The sequence below is a fragment of the Symphodus melops genome, assembly GCF_947650265.1.
Source record: "Symphodus melops genome assembly, chromosome: 12".
NCBI lineage: Eukaryota > Metazoa > Chordata > Actinopteri > Labriformes > Labridae > Symphodus > Symphodus melops.
In genome coordinates, this window is record NC_136702.1 from 18,949,846 (window position 1) to 18,968,098 (window position 18,253).

The 18,253-nt window shown below is 38.5% G+C and overlaps 1 protein-coding gene across 3 annotated transcripts in view; it reads left to right on the forward strand.

Moving 5' to 3' along the window:
* Positions 1-15,780: 15,780 nt before the first annotated feature.
* LOC306832593 (partitioning defective 3 homolog B-like) overlaps positions 15,781-18,253 on the forward strand; it is a 201,422-nt gene continuing 198,949 nt past the window's right edge. For 2 of the 3 annotated variants that reach the window (XM_079357396.1, XM_079357397.1), the window contains exon 1: positions 15,781-16,962. In XM_079357396.1, the coding sequence (XP_079213522.1) occupies positions 16,846-16,962 (117 nt within the window). In that variant the 5' untranslated portion in view covers positions 15,781-16,845. The remainder of the gene's footprint in view (positions 16,963-18,253) is intronic. The other variant, XM_079357398.1, reaches the window with a different exon arrangement.

Sequence of the window (18,253 nt, forward strand, 5' to 3'; positions counted from 1 at the left end):
TGTTTGAAAGGTCATACTGAGGCTAGAAACTGTTCTCTCTGAAAAGACAAATGGTAACAACACTTCTTCAAAAGAAAGGACCTGATACTAGAATAACACAGAGAATTTGTTTTTCTTTGTCAGAGCTTAGGTTTCCATCAAGTGTTACGTATGTTATTATATCTCCCTTCAAAGGACATCTTGTTTATCTCTTATCTTTTTCTCTTGTCTTTTATTTATCTGCTTCCTTAAACCCCACATCTGATTCCTTTCCCAGGATTTATTTTCCCAGGGACGAACAGACAGCTATATAAGCACGACACACCAAAAGAAAATTTACCTTCGAAAGGCGAAGGCGAAAGAAAAATATTCAAAAGGCTGCAAACTCAGATTAGCTGGCCAGACAGAGTTGAGCGAGAAGATAAAAGGGCAGAGAAAACGGGGCACTTGGAGTAGAAGAAAAACAAAAAGTGTAAAGTGAGAGGGCTATAATAATGAAAAGAGAGTGGAAAATGAGATTAGAGATTAAAGAGGAATAATTGTGCTTCAAGACAAACAGATTGTTTTCTTCAGGCACAGTTCATATGGGGATACATAACCTGCACACCAAAGTTGAAGAAAATCTTTCTACAGTCACTCACATTGGGGGTTTCTAACCTGGAAAATATGATTTGAGTGTTTTTTAAATCACAAGTTATGCCTCCATGATGCAGGTGTCTGGCTTGAAACAGTCCTAGTAAGTGAAGAAACAGTCCAAGCACGTTTGGACATTTCTGCAGTCAATATATAGCTAGCACCAGCTGATGACGTTAACTAAGAACAAAGACATAAAACTTGAGGAAAGAATTGGCCTGGTTTTATGCCCCATCGATAGGTGGGGCTAACACACAGCATGACATAAGACCCAAATTGTTGTGCTCCAGAAAATCTTTAGAACCAAGCGCACGACTCAGAGACAGTTTAACATTTACAAATAACAATTTATTAGAAACGTGACTCGGGGTGAAATAATTGTGCAACACGATAATAAATGTGACTCTAGTGAACCCTAAAACCCCTAAACCCAAACACGCGTGACGAGGAGCCAGATCAGACACACGAGACGACACGGGGAAGACGGAGTCGCAGGAAGGACGGGAACGGGAACTACAGAGAGGGAGAAAACACGAGAATAAACACAAGTATCCAAGATAACTAGAAGAGCGAGAGCTGACACTGAGGTACAAACCCATGGGAATGAAACAATAATCTGGCGCTGGCTTCCTGGAAGGAGCCAGTTTAAATAGCCAGTTGATCAGAGTGGAAACACCTGTGACCGCAGCTGAACCTAATGAGATGATTAGTGAGGGAAGGGAGACACGAGGGAACTGACAGACAGGGAAACAAACACAACAAAACTGCACGTGGAAACCCCAAACATGACACAAATACCTCAAGCCCCGTGCTTTTTCAACATTCTTCCACAACCTATTTTATTTACAATATCAGTGAATTTAAAATTTATAAGAATACACTTCAAGGTGAATCATTGTCAAACTTTAAAAAAAAAAAAAAAAAGAGTCTAACTGTTACAGAACCAGATGAACCTAATAAATCAATGAAACCAACTCATCTCCCTAATAACAGAAACTAGTTAACAATTCAACCCTGCAACTAACACTGAACCTAACTAAACTTAAACAAAGAGAAACAAGGTGTGGCTGGATGATATTACTACACTGCAGTAATATCATCTTCCTGCATTAATAGGGGAAAGACCTCTATGCAGCCTACCACGTGCAGGTGTGAAACAAGTTGATGTGATCAGCTCCTGGGGCTGGCACACCTATTACAACAACACACACTGAAAGACAGCACACAGACACGACCAACACAGCCAATTTGCATCCAAAAGTAAACCACAACACTAAACACACAGACAATCACAGTTTGAATCCTAATCATTCAACCAGGGGGACTGTAGCCTCTGGACATGGGTCGCCTGCTTTACCAACTGTGCAAAATCATTGCCAAGACATGAGATTCTGAGCTGTAAAGAAGCTGGTGGCTGTTATTATTGTCTTTTGGCCAGGCATGACAAAATAGTTATTTTCCTGTAATCAGTTTGTATGCTTAGCTCAGCTAACGAGCTGCTGTCTTCAACTGCATATCATATTAAACAAAGGTTATGGTGTTCTCTTGCTCAAATAGTAAAAAAAAAAAGTATTGTCAAATTGTCCATACCAAGTCATAACTGAATAGTGTCAAGGATACATTCAAATTGTTCCTGTGATGGAAATAATGTTCAAAAAGAGAAGAAAGCCTGAGAGAAAATGTGTAAAGATGGATTTCCTTCAGGGTGCCAATCATTCACAAATGTTTTCATTCTGTGCACCACCACCCAGTAAAAGTCCAAAAGAAAATATTAATTTGATTTGCTTTACAGAAAACCAAGTTCTTCTGGAAGGTTAGAGGGTCAAACTCAGAGAAACGCTATCGATCCAAGGGAGTGTTAGGATTCATGCTGACGTCTTGAGAATGTGGTGCCTGTCACTGAGGTGTATGCCATCAGGATGAGGCTTGAAACACAGCCACATGGCCACAGAATTACAAATAGATGAAAAGGGCATTTTCTGCAGTAATCATCATCATCTTTTGTACAGCCTTTCATAGAGCAGATTCAGGTATCCTTTCTTTCTTTCTTTTTTTCTTTGGTTCCTATCTTCAATCTCTGGCTGCGTGCCTTTTTTTTTTCATTATGTTCTTTTGGGTGTGATTTCAGGAAAATGACTCAGAGCAGTAATAAAATGAAAGGAGGGGAAAGACCCGGTTATCAAAAGTATGGAAAGCTCTGAAAGGTCACTGTGTGTGTGTGTGTGTGTGTGTGTGTGTGTGTGTGTGTGTGTGCATGCACGTGTGTGTGTGTGTGTGTGTGTGTGTGTGTGTGCATGCACGTGTGTGTGTGTGTGTGTGTGCATGCACGTGTGTGTGTGTGTGTGCATGCACGTGTGTGTGTATGTGTGTGTGTGTGTGTGTGTGTATCATAGGCAGTGATCACACTTGAATGCCGAATAAAACAGACTTTTAACTTCTATTTTTTCATCCTGCTACCCTTCTTTTACGCGCTGTTTCTTCTTTCTCTCTCACCATTTATTCCCCGCCCTCTTTCAGCCCTGGGACCTGTTCAGACCAGGGCCTATTGGAAATTCAATTTAAGAGTGCTGTGATGTGCTCCTCCATTCCAGCTCCCACTATTACAGGCTAAAAAGTTCACTGACCAACCCCCATGCACATAAACACACAAAACAGAATCAAAACAGAAACTGCAGAAGAAGACATTTTTTTAGCAAGCAGTGTGAGGAAGAAGGATATGATTTCCTGTGGTTCCAGGAGCGCCACAGTCTCAGGCCAGTCATATATTATTCATTTTCACGAGGCACACAGTAATATCTCACACACTGCAGACGTGTGCCTCCTATTTCGCCGAAGTAAACGGAGCCGATGGAATTTTATATGAGCAGACTATGAAAATATTGTTCCTAATAAATAGATCTGTTGGTGTTTTCTGAGCTAGCTGTGGCTTTGTAGAACAGTGAAGCTGAATACATATTCCCCCCCCCCACCCACCCCAAAAGAAAAAGAAAAAACTAGATTCACTTCATCTCACAGTCAGAGCTGAGTACTTTCACTCTCTCGTCGTCTCATCGAATCCTTTCTCTCTCTTTTTTAGACTCATTCTTTACCCCTCTTTTTGTCACCGTCCATGTGTGTTTCCTTTTGTATATTGTTTTCGATTTCAATCTCAGTTTCATTCTGTTCTTTCTTTGTGTCCGTCAGAGTTTCTGTCACAGTGGGGGAAGGTAAAATAACAACCTATTCTCAACTTTTTAATTGGAATTGATTTAAACTTGGAATGATGGCCTAATCTGGTTCTCTGACAGACAGCCAAGCATACACACACACACACACACACACACACACACACACACACACACACACACACACCTCTACTTTAAATCTTTTTGAAAGCAAGAAGATCAGTATATCAGACCAAAGTGTGTTTCAAATGTCTTTAAATAAAAAAGGGAACGTTTTTCTGTCTTAAAAATCTTTGAAACCAGGGAATGAATAAGTGGCGAGTGGATTAAAACTTTTTTCAGCTAACCCTAGGGGGAGCACTTACCCACAAAGAAATGGGTAAGAATGCATTGCTTAAGTCTGATTCTATAGTTAATTATTATAAAGATGAATGGGTTAAGAAATGGCACAGCCTGCCTTTAAAAAATGCTCTTATTAGTAATGAATTGCCCTTAAAGGTTGGGCACTTACTGATTTATTTATTTTTTTGATAATACTGAGTTGGCCCAATCACTGTTTTAATGGCTGGCCCCGCCCCTCTGTTCTCATATGAATAGTAATAAAAAAAGGAAGGAGCTGAGTGCAGAGAAAAACTGGCTTTTTATTGCAGGTATTGTAAGGTTTAGTTTTGGGCCTTTATCTGAGAGATAGGTCTGTAGCCTCTGTTCATTTGACCTGCACACCATCAGCACTCCATTTCAGGTACAATTACTCGATAGTTTGCTACAGCAGTAACTAACACACAATTAACAGAAACAAGTGGAAGGAGGAGGGGAATATGGCCCACCAGAGAGGAGCAGGAGAAGGAGGTGTGCGTCATGGAAACTGAGGAGATGAACATTTGTTACCAAACTCATACATTGGCTAAGCATTAACTTAGCTGATGCCGTGAAGAAAGAAAGGCAAAGGAACAGGAAGAACCGATAATGTATTCTGTACATCCATCCTGAGATACTTGTTTGGTGCTTTTTAGGAAAATATTAATCTCTAGAACTGGTGCCGGGAGCAGGAGCACAGTAAGCGAGAACACATCCTTTGGATGCATGACTTGCTTTTTTATTGTACTGATTTTCTGCTATGCACATACACACTTGAAAGGGAGCTTTGATTTGCAAAGAGGATGTTAACAATAACCCATTCTTCCGGCCTTTACTAAGACAGCTTAAGAGTTTGCACACTTACTCTCTTATAGCTAAGAGTGCATCATATTCCCTCAGCTTAGGGCATCAACATGTTGCATTCTGGAAAAATTCTTTGAACTGCTTAGAGATTAATCCGAAGCAAGAGTCTGTGTCAATCTGCACTATTATTTGCAATGACAATGTTCGGATGAGTAAAGCAGGCCAAGACATTTCCAATGAGATGGCGTGTTTAACATAACAAAAGGATGTTTTCCTCTGCATCTAATTCTGTTTTCTGAAAATCCTTGATTTCATTCAGACAGTCAGTCAGTCTGCTATCATCCATGCTTTTCAATGCCTTGTTGTTTAAGCCCCTGTTTTTTTCTTACCCTTTACATTTATTTTTTTCCAGTTTTTTTCTCTGTTTTTTTTTTCCTTTTTTTGTTATATATCCTCCTCACTTTGTGCTTTCTCATCTTTCTCGATCTGTCGTTCCTCTGAGGATTTGCCCCAGACACAAAATACTTGTATATTCAATTATTTATTTATTTGTTTCCTATTTGCAAAAGGGCAACGGGAAGAGTGTGTGTGTGTGTGTGTGTGTGTGTGTGTGTGTGTGTGTGTGTGTGTGTGTGTGTGTGTGTGTGTGTGTGTGTGTGTGTGTGTGTGTGTGTGTGAGAGAGAGAGGGGGGGTGGGGGGGGGGGGGGCTGGATAAAGGAGGTCAAAGTATAAGGATGATGTAGTTATGGGTCTGCAATTAATGAATTTACATACGGTAATGGGGAATGTTTGGCAGGCAGAATGCTGCTCCCAGATGGGAACAAGTCTGACCTCTGACAAATGGACTGATCACAGAAGCAGGGAGAGAAGGAAGGAGAGGGAGACCGACCTTTGAGAAAACAGAACGATCTCCCACTTAATTTCACAGACACTCATTTACAGACGTTTTCATAGAGAGGGAGCGGAGGGAAAAAGATTAAATTGCTTCATGCATTGATAATATCTTCTACTTTGTATTAGAGGGAGTCAGGATGGAGCCAAAGAAAGAGAGAGGGAGAGAGATCGACAAACTGACCAATCTCTGGGCGATCTCCTTAATTTCACAGACGCTCATTTACAGGCGTTTTCATGGAAGAGAGAGAGAGAGAGAGATTAGATTGCTTCATGCATTGAAAATGTCATATTTTTTGTAAAAGAGAGAGGAGGGAGATAGAGGGCATGAACCCGTTGGTCTTTTGGTCCAATCCTCAGAAACCCATTCAGAGTTAGACTGCTTCCAATTCCATCGCCTTATTCATCAGCTCAAATCAAATTGTTATTGCAGTGAAAAGGCAAAAATAACCAACTGTATTGATTGAAGGAGCAGCCTGGAGATGTGAAAAAAAAAAAAAAAACCTCCTATCAAGCACATTCAATGGAAAAGAACAAAAATGAAATGGATCTACTAACAACTCTTGCCCATGTAACTTGCTGTAGCTTGTTTCTCTTATTCACTGTTATCCAAAAGTAATTTTAATCAATGAGACAACATTGTACAGGCTGACAGATTTCGTGAGCGTACACTTTTTGCTGTCCTGAATACTTACTACAACACAAAACATTTTTCCGGGGTATGAAAAATATAACCCTTTTTACTCCTCTTTAGGTCACATTTGCTGTAAAAGCTAGGTTGTTAGTAACCAGCTTTGAGGGACAGATAACAATTTGTTGATTTCGGTCGAGAATCTCATGATAAGCTATTAACTGGTTAAGTATTCTTTTCATTTTGGTGTTTTTTGTTTTTTTTACATTGTAACGGTGTAAATATAAAATTAATCATTAATGCTTGTTTAAAGCATCCAGTTTTCTTTGTGTTTTTGTTTTTTTAAGCTGAAATTAGAACCCGTTTTTACAAAATACTGATCCAATCACAAGATCATCTAATCCATCATATGGCATATACAATATGTATGAACGAATATGCCGTGTTAAAATTCAATTTGATTTGTTTCAATCAGGTTAAATTGAATTGCTGTTTATTCAACTGGATGCAAGATGTTGTCATATGACATGATTCGCTTTACAGTCTTATCTGATATGGTGCAATATGTAACACACTATGTTAGATGCTTGCTAAGCTAAAGGACAACACATTACAATACATTACCATTCAATATCACATGATAATACTACATGATAGGATATTATAAAAATACAATACGTTTGTTTCTGTTGGGAAATTTATCTTGGCCGGGAAAAGATTTCCCAATGAGAGCAATAGCAGTATATCAAATTGTATCCCGTGGCAGTGTAAGTCATCATATGATATTGTTTTGCACCAAATTGGATTAAATGGCGTATTAAACTGCAAAGTGGGAGTTGATCAGTCCAACCCACCTTCATCCAAATCAGGCCTTAAAAAATCCAGTGTACTTCAGTCTGAACAACCTTTCTACTCATGTGTAGATAAAACGTTTGTGCGGAGAGATTACATTAAACAGAGTAAAGATTTGCTTCTGATTAATATATTCCGAGATGAGTCAAATTTTAACTTCATGTACTTAAACTCTGTTCTTTCACATCGGTGGAGACCACAGCACAGTATATATGATAAAACTCACTCTCTCTCTCCCACACACACACACACACACACACACACACACACGGTGTGCCCACAGCTAATAGGCTTCTGAAGCTGTCAGAACAATTCTCTGCTTGTTATACACACATAATTAGTTTTCAAAGTGGCTTTTCCTGAATACAGGATCAATTATTTCGTCTCGTTGCTATCCTCCTTGGAGACACTTGGATTTTGTGAGCTCAAATTTTCTGACATGACGTGACAGTGTGTTAATTGAGCTATTAACCAGAGGTGTTTGTGTGCCTGTGAAATAAACTTCCAGGTAAGGTGTGTTCACTGGGTGTCAGGTGTGTGTGAATATCTTTACGGTTGTTTGTGATGTTTTAAATTAAAACCTGTTAAAAAGGTTAAGGGGGAAAGAGAAGGCATCAGAACTCACACTTTTAAAAGCTTTTCTATCTTCAGGAAAACTAATGATTGAAATCTCACTGTCTGCATATATAAAAGTGATATTGCTTACATACTAAATTTAAAATAGATATTTGCACATAGTAGACACAACATGTTTTGCCAAACACCAAACTGTCTTTGCTATATTAAAATAATGTGTAATTGCTGAACACAGCCACTGAAACATCATAATCACTTAGCAAAAACCAATGATAATAACTCACTATGGACATGTACACACAGCTTTGACAAATCAGATCGCAGAGAAATCACAGCTTGAACACAGGATTTACTCTTTGCTGTGTAAACAATGGAGGACAATTTTGGTAGAAAGACTTGAAGGAGTAAGAAGAGAACGAGGCAGAGGAGAAGCAGGACGATGTAAAATGGCAGAGGAGGAGGAAGAATAAAAAGAAGAGGAAGAAAAGGAGGGGGGGGGAGAAGGACAAGAAAACACAGTTATGTCATCTTCATTCAAGTATTTAAATAAAAATGTTTTCTTCCCCTGTTGTATCATCCACAGCTAGTTTCCAAATGAAAATGACAGTAAGATTGTTTTTATACTAAACCTGTCGTAAGAAAAGCAGAAATGTTACGGTCAAAGTGAATTTCATTTACAGTAGCACAGCCGTGTTGGCAGTGGAAAAATCAATGCATTGTTTTCTGTGTGTAAAGTTTTGAAGCAAAACTATAATTTTTGTAGTGTGAATATAGTTTAGTATGTAGTTATGCTTAGCTTTTACAAGAGATGTTTTGTAGTTTGTGTTCATGTGGTTTTTGTGGGTGGAGTTGTCACAAACAAGGACCTGGTTTCAGGAACTGTGTTTATGTAACAGAAAGAAACTGTCAGGACTGCAACGTTAAGCTTTAATCAAGCCAAAATGGTATCAAATAAGCTGGATCATATTGAAAACCTATATTTGTATAGGAACCTGTATTTTTTGTCCTTCTTTCCATGTTGTCTTTCACTGTATGTTGTCAACTAGTTTTGCTTAACCCCACTACTTTTGTTTCTTTGTCTTGTAAAAGAAAATATGGTCCAAATGTTTGGCAGCCGGGCCTTAATGACGAAAACACAGGATTGGTCAATGGAAATGCTTCTCCGCTTCACATCTGCACACCAGGCGGCCTGTAATGTAAGCAAAAGTGAAATGAAAGACTTTTGTTGTTTAAGTTTTTGAGTCAGCCCATTCATATTATATCTTTTTCCAGAAATGCTGTTGCTCTCCAGCACAAAAGTTTAGTTTTTCCGACCTCTCGTTGGTGCCAAGGCCTTACAGCATATTTCCTGTTTCTATTTCTTATGCATTATTGTGCTGTTCTTCAGTTAAACTTTTACTGTTGTATTGTTTAGCCTTTATTAATAAAGTATATCTTCTTCATGACTTCACAATGACAATCCAAACAAGTATTGTAACCTCGTTGATGGTTTACTCTGTTGATTAGGTCATGATTTTAGTTTCTTCAGTATGTTTACACATTCCTGTTTTTATTTTGTAGTTTTTTTTACTCATACTTGTCTCTGTTGTTTCAGATCCTGCTCTTCATGTTCCTGCCTTGTGTGTGTCAGCGTGCCCTGATTACCCACACCAGTGTCTTGTTATCCACTGAGTGTCTGTGTATCACTCCTAGCGAGTGCTCCCTCATGTTGCCAGTTCGTAGTGTTTCCCATTTGTTCCTGGCCCTAGTGTTTGTTCATATTGCCTTTGTGTGCATGCTCTCTCTCTGTATTTGACCCATGTTTGCCTACTCTTCTGGATTGTTTGCCGACTGTTTTGTCTTGCCTATCTGTGTGTCACTAAAAAAACACAACCACCCGCTCTTATGTCATCAATAAGTCATTTATTTTGAATACTTCTTTGCATTGTATTGTATTTGCGTATTTCTTTTAATAAATGGCACTAATACATGTATACCAGCCATACAAGTAACATTTTCACTAGTATTTCTAAAGAACATTTTCAGAACACATATAGGTGTTAAATAGCAAAATAAACCTCAAAATGTTTTAAAAGAGAAAATGCTATTCTAAATGAAAAAGAAACCTTCAAACACAAGAATGCAATACTTAGGACTTTTTGTTACAGTAATAGTTCTTCTCTGACTCTTCTAAGTAAAAGTTTGTCACCCTTCTATGTTTAAGCCCAAACAAAATGGTAATTTCAAATGAATCTAAAAATTCTTTAAGCCAAAGAAAATTGCAGCTGTGTTAAAAAGTAACCACATAAGGATTATTGCTTTTCTGTTGAGTTTCAAGTCTACACTTCCCTTCATCCACCCATAACAAGTCCATAACTCCCCGTCAGTGGCTTATGAGTCACACTGACGTTGTCTATGGAACGAAGGATGATCGACAGGCCTACTATTACTACAGTAGTAGCCTGTGTATGTGTGAGAGAGCGTGAGCGTGCAGCAGACTGATCTATTGACAGCCTGCTATTCTTTTCACTGTGCACTGGGACATGGGGTGTGCCTGTGTGTGTGGACTGGGGGCTGAGGGTTTAGGGGTGGTAACTAATCGAAACCTCCCCACTGACAAGTCCTAGTATTGATCTGTCCACATCTCTCTCTCTCTCTCTCTCTCTCTCTCTCTCTCTCTCTCTCTCTCTCTCTCTCTCTCTCTCTCTCTCTCTCTCACTCACTCACTCACTCACTCACTCACTCACTCACTCACTCACTCACTCACTCACTCACTCACTCACTCACTCACTCTCACACACACACACACACATTCTCATGCACGTGAGTGCACACAACAGCGTACAAGACCACTCAGCGGGTGTTTAGAAAAAATCTTTCATATCACACTGAGCACCAGCGCACAGTATTCCATCTTGGCTGAATTTATGTAGTTAATATTTTTGATGAGATTTTGAGTGCTTAAATGCAACCTAGTGCAGACTACATAACTTTATCAAATGAATCAAATGAAGAAAAAACATTATTTAAAAGCACTGATGCTAATATATACTAATATACTGTTTGACATGAGGCCTGTAACACAGAAAATATCATGCACAAGATTTGTTAAATAGTTTTTTTCCCCATTTTTCATCTTTGACTATAATAGATACATGCAGACTATTTGTTTGGACAAGATAAGACTGTATACTTCAGACTTCAAAACACACAGAGCTTGACAACGGTTTCTGAAAGGGAGGATAAGAACCTAGGTTTTCTCTGTCTCTGGATGGGAATGCAAAAAAAATAAATACAATTTAGAGTCATTCCATACTCACAGTTTTAGTTTTGAAAAACCTAAATGATGTTTTCAAATCATGTACTCTTAGACATACGTTAAAACACTTTGGTAATGTCACGTTAGGGAAAAACAGAGTCCATGTTGTTTTCCTTGGAACTCGAGTGCAGAAAAGCATGAATCCATTCAGCATGTGTTCTGTTGGCTCAGTATTGTACATTTATCTCAAAATATATCATAATTATGTAAGCATGATGATGTAACACCAATTTAGCCTTCTCGCAGCATGTCTGCATGACTTTCACCTCAGCTGTGTACTCAACTGAACTCTGGCTTTAGAGTTGAGAAACTGCACGACCCCCATAGAAAAGGTTTTGGGACATTACAAATGGTTTCTTTGGAATAATACTTGGAACATTTGTGTTTTTGATTAGATTATTGCCTATGCGTTACTCTCTGTGCAAACCAGGGTGAGAGAGAGAGAGAGAGAGAGAGTGGGGAATGACATGCAGGAAAGGAGTAACAGGTTGGATTCAAACCCTGACTGTCTGCTCTCAGAAAAGCCTCTGTACATGAGACGCACACATAATTACTACGCCACCAGGTTCCCGTTATGTTGTTTTCTAATGCCATATGTGCCTCTCTGTCCTTCTCACATCCTAATGCCTTCTGGTAATGCACTCCATCAGAGGCGGCTTGGGGTGAATTCGAAGAATAATGGATACTGCATAATAGAAAATATACATACATGATCTACAGCATTATTCTTCAGTGTTATTTCAGTAGGCGGCAGAGAGACTGTAAAAAGCATAAATGATGATGTGACCATGTAGTTCATTGCTTTCATGTACAGTATGTACTTTATATGAACCCTGTCTGTATTACTCCATCCTGTATGTGTTACATCCAGCATCTTATAATTCCTTCCTCTCTCCCCCTTCACACTTTCATTTTACCTTTTTCTCTCCCAGTAAAAGGACATGTTCTGCTTCACATATTGCTTTGTTTGCCACTGACTGGATGCACCTGGCCCAAGCAGGGGGGCATTCACATCCTAGCATGCTTGCTGTGGTTCATAACAGTTCATAATGGAGGAGGCAAGACTCGGAACACAGCTGAGGTTAGTGCTTTACCATATGGGCTGAGAAAAGAAAATAGGGAACCATATGTTGTATGCAGGTTATAAGTGAAAGATGAACAGCTGATAGAGACGAGCGTGTTTATCTCTGTGAGTCAAAATCAAATAATTAAGTGGGAACCTTTTTTTTTTTTTTTTTTTTAATTCTGGTAAAGGTTGGATGTATGGATTGCTTAAAATGACAGAATGTGCTTTTTTCAAAATTGTTATATTACGTAGTATTTCTCTTATTCACCATGATATCAGTAATTTCTCCTTCAATTTAGTGACACATTTTTTTACAATCCATTTTTTCTATATTTTAAAGAAGGATGTGCAATATTTTACACAAAAATATAGCAGAAATCCAGTATATTCTTTGTAAATAATTCTGAGTCATGAGTGTTATTGTGTCTGTGATGTTGTCTGCGTCATATTTACATAGTGTTTACATAGATTAAGTGAGGGACTAGTAAAGAGGAGCATAACATGCACTAACTGTTTATTTGAATGTCAAGTGTCATACAGTGTAAATTTACATGCAATGTGAACTAAAGAGCGCTACCTTTAGCCTGCTAACACAACAATGCAGCTCGATACAAGGAGATTTTTGTCTGTGGCTTGCGCTTAATTATGGTGAGTTCCAATTTGAAAACTCCTTCATGCAAATGGGAGAGCTTCAGTGTTGCAGCGGTGTCCCCAAACAGTTTTTGTTTCATGCTGGTGCTCAAGGGGGACATCTACAGGATCAAAAAGTTGCACATTTTTTCATTAAATTTGTGATTTCTTGGCCAACTTTCTCTTGATAAAAGACTAAAGGGCTATCAGCATTATTGTGATTAAATAAAGTCTGAAATTAATTAATACATTTTCTTTCAAATTAAGATTAATCATATTCTTTACTGACCCTTTAGGTGCATGGGGGATAAAACCAGACAGTGTCTCGTAGTTACAGTGATGCTCATCACATGGCCACTGCTGCGTATTTAAATTTCTCATTTCACTGTGAAGGCCCCATTTTATGCCCTTTTTAGGGTTCATATATCTAAAGTACATACTAAAGTACCATGCAGGCTGTCTCATCTGCCTGTATTGCTAACGCTCAGAATCCTCCATTAAGAGGAAAAAAGAGTCCCCATGTGTGCCAAGTTTGATCTGACTGGTCGGTTGATCTGCTCTCTCGTAATTGGTCAGTTGTTTGGCCTTATTTGAGCCAATGTGCTTGGATCCTAGATGTCTGTCTTGTGATGTCACAACACACATTTTCAAAGAGGGGGGCTAGGGACCGAGCATTTCATGTGGCTATTGCTACTGCTGGAGCAGGAAGGAGAAGCTGAGTTTCCGTGGACTTTGAATTTTAGCAAATAAATGTTCCTAAGCATACACAAGACATCTGGAACACACATTAATGAGCATATAAAAACAAACATACAAACATTAAAACTTTAACCGTTTAGCTGTTTTCCTTTTATTTTAGATTGTTTTATGATGTTACATTAATATCTTAACCTTTGATCAAACCTTCAAAACCAGATGGTCCATTTTATTTCAAAATAAAAGCAGGGTTAAATTCAAATATTAAGTATAGTACTCAGCTTAAGATGGTACAAAAGTTAAAAATAAAGGCTGAAATGTTTTATATTTAAATGCAAAATAGTGGAATTTAATGCAATTAAAATGCAATTATTAGCCTTAACTATTGAAATGTAATTAATAAGCAATATTTTACTTTCAAAGAGACATTTTACTGAATATAAGAGAGGTGCCCCTCTTTCTCTTTTTGTAGAGATTTACAACGTTTCAAAATTCATACCCTCAATGATTATTCGAGTGCACTTCTAACTTCGAAACTTTTACCAAAGAAGAAAGAAGAAAAAAATGCCTGCATGCACAATGTTCTTTCTCCCTCAGGGTTCATTAGTAGCAATAGAATTCAGTGACCCAGAAACTAAACCGAGCCAAAATCAATTAGCAGACATACACATGCATTCATTTGAGCTGCTAATTACAAAGCCAAACTCCACCTCACAGGGAGGGGTTTCCTCTTTGAAGATGAAACCGCTGAAAAACCCAAAATGTTTTGTAAATATCATATTTTTGTTGGCTCCAATATTTTAATGCAGAGCTGCTGTCAGCTGATGATTTTCCAGCAGATTGATTCACTTTCAAGTTTCTTAAAATGCAAATTTGACTCTCTGCTGTATAAATGCCATCCCTTTACATCTCATTTGCTCACACCCTTAAATATGCTGTGTTGCACGATGTATGCATTTCAGCCTAACAAAGTAAGTATGTCATCTGTAATTTATAATGACGTAATAAAACAACTCATCAAGACCAGTGTTTATGTCCATTTGTGTCTGTTTTATGAAGTAATATGAACAATCATCCTCTTCTCATTACACAACAATAAATTCTTTACAGTTCAGTCTAAATAAGTTCAAATACAAATCAATATTTAAGTATTTTATAAGTCACTTCTGATATTCACAGCTGTTCAACTTTCCAAATAAATTTTCATAGAAATTACTTAAGCACAAGAATAATGCTGCAAATATCTCAGGCATTGTTTCAAATGAGAGAGTTTATGCCCCTTTTGTACTTTTAAGAGAAGTTTTAAAAACTGAACTATATGAAGGGCATTCAATATGATTTAAGATTGAACATCCTCATATCAAGGGGAAATGGCCTCTTTTGCAGAACATATTGTGATTGTAGGAGAAGCACGGGTGTTTCCAATAACAACTCTATATGCAAGAATCTCATTCTAAGCCATGAAAGACAGCGACTTGCAATCCAGCCATTATCCACTACACAGGTAGCCTCGAATAAGGGGTTGTGTCTACTTCTACAGAAATTAGTCTGTGAGGCCCCGCTGTCCCCTTCTCAGATTAAAAAAAAAGGTCTTCTTTCAAAAATGGACTTAACCATTTGGTTTGAGTTAATAGAGCAGGATAAAATTAACTATAAACTATAAGTTGAGCTACTCCAATTAATATTGTCATCATTATAGTAATTGGTAAAATGATACAAATATAAAATAACGGAAATGTACAGGATTGTAATGATGAACTAAAAAGAAGTTTGTTTTTAATTATGCAGAAAGTTTTAAAGTCAGCTCGGTGTGTTGGTTATTACACAGCACTAAAGGGAAAGTAAATATCACATTTATTAGAAGGCCAGAAAGAAAGCTAAAATTATTCTTTGGTACCTAATTTGTTGAAAGTAAGACACAACACAGCCTTTTCCTTTCTCTATTAGACTGAAAATATAGGCAAATGAATGCAGCTTTAATTATTTGGAGTGCAGGATTGTTAATTTAATATAGGCTGCGTTTATCTAATAAAAGGCTAGAGTGCATTTTAACTACTGCAGCAGTTTTCTGTATGCTTTTAAAAACTGTCTCCTCATAGATGAATTCAGATGCACTTCAAACCAGTGAATCGTATTTCTTCTGGCTCATGACATGTTATTTGAGCAGTAACTTTAGCCGAGAAGGAGGATCCACGAGTCGCGCAGTAAATGGAGTACTTCCCCTTTAAGAAAAGTGACAGTAACAAGCGGTGGAGGAGCTGCTGGTCAGGAGGAACTGGTCAGGAGCAGCGGACCAGCAACAGGCAGTGAAGGAATCCCAAAACTTTTCCAAAACAAAGTGCTGCGCTCCTGTTCACTTCGGCTTTGTTATGTGACCACATGTGAAGACAACGACGACTCTGCGTTGCCTCGCTGTGCGTGTCGGTGATGAAGTGAACGCGCTATCCACCGCTCGGAAGAAGGAAAACTCGCGTGAGGAAAAAAAGTTCAGGAATGATGCGCGTGAGGCTGCATCCCTCCCTCCAAAGTTCAGCTAAGGTTGCTAACGTTAGCTAACGCAGGGGGAGAGCCTGCTGGCTGACTGTGAAAGTGCTGATAAACTTTTATTTTGTCAAAAACAAGCAATGGCGAACTACCTGACTGATTGAGCAGGCCGTGAGGATTTATAACATCACGGACAACCTCATCCTTTGCTTGTTATCTTCACCAGGCCAGGTTACAGTATCAAGCTAATAATTTTTAGCAAAGAGGAGCTAACAGACCGATGTTAAGTGTTAAAGTCAAACAGAGTTAGTAGTAATAAACTCTCTGTAAATAATGACATAACATACACTTTTTATGAAACAGCTAACACTTAAGTCCATAATGAAGGGACTGCTGTAGCGTTACTGCAAAGTGGACACTGCTATTCACACACAAAGTGTAAAAGTGTTCATCCTTGAGGTAAACAGATGAGCATGTTTAAAGCTTGACTATAAAAAGCGATATCTCAGTCGTAAGTACTCAAAGGTGTGATTGTCATTACCTTATCACCTAGGCTGTAAAAGTCAGCTGCAATGGCATGGTCAGACAGTCAACACAATAAGTAAGGAGCTCTGTTGACTCTGGACCACTTTGTCAAGCTGTGTGACTTTCTTTAAAAAAAAAAAGGTATTTTTGTGATATTGGCATTTCAACCAAGCCACTCACTATCAGCCTCGGAGTCACTCCGCAGTATTTACCCCCCTGTTCACAACCTGCATCTTGGATGAAGAAGTCAGTGCCATCATGAAGGTTACCGTGACTTTTGGGCAGACAGGTGTGGTGGTACCCTGCAAGGAGGGCTGGACTGTGAGGGATCTGATCCAGCAGGCCACACAGAGATACAGAAAACTCCTGGAACAGGTACTGCTCACAACTATGACCTGCACTTTTCAAATGCATCATGTTTTGAATGGAAAAAAGGCTGACATTCTCAACAGAGATTACATGTATAACCAACTAGATATTGTACATGATCAGTAATCTATTTTTGCTTCTTGAAAGTAATGACAAGGGATGTCAAAATCAAACATGATTAATTGTTTCAAAGGTGTTGTAATTAACGTCAGTACTCTGAAAACTGAATCTCAATAATAGGTTGAGTGTCAGCAGCTGTGGAGCAGAGGCGTTTGGCAGCTGCATAGCAAGATTATGAAATAAAGGACGCACCTCCGTCTTTTAAATGGGAGGTGTGGAAGCTTTTTGTTTCCCCAAGACAGCAAATCCAAGAGGTGAGAAGATAACAGACAAGAAAAAAATAAATGTGTGAAAATAGTCCAAGAAGACAGAGAGAAATGACACAACCAACATGATGCAGCATTTAATCGACATCACGATGAGACGCTCAACTCACCTCCCTTTGTTGAGGGGAAAGAAATAATTTAAAGCTCAAACTAAACTGACAAGCGAGTTTACGGCCCCTAAAGGAAGCTTTTTCAGTCATCGTTTGTCTCATTTTAAATCATGGGAGAATCATATCGTGAGCCCAGTATCGTGACTTGTGAATAGTTACGTCCTTTGTAATGACTTTTGGAGGTTACTTGGCTGACACTCATGCACCTGCAAGTTAGTTGTGATGGATTTTTTCCTCCCTTGTTTGTCTCTGTGGCAGTCATTTTAGATTAACACAAACTTTGGCTTGATACAGAACAGTCCAGTGTGCCCAAGAACTTCAACAAAAGCGTGAGGACGCAGTTTTAACTCTACTGGAGTCTATTTGACCTCTGAGCCATCACTTAGCAACATTTTTAATCACAAGAAGGACTTTTGTAATAATGTGTATAAAATATATGAACTCCTGAAAGAGAGGAAAGTGGAGACAACTTTTTATGAAACAGCACTTTCATAACATTTGAGGTTTTCCCCTGAAGTCATAAGAAAAAAAAAAAACAGAAGCTCTGTCATTTTTATATCATGAAAGAGCCATATGATTTTCATATTTCAAAGTCTTGGGAAATTAGAAAAAGCCATGGAGGTCCAGTTTTCCATAATTGCTGTATCAAAAATTAAAAGCATATCTGATATGAATTATGATGGTCTAGACAGGAGCGGCCACAAGTCGCTTTCGTTGTGAGCGTCAAATGCAAATGACTCCCTCTTATGATTCCTTTATGACTGCTGTTGATTCCCAGTGCTGCTCTCAGGGCAGGAACCC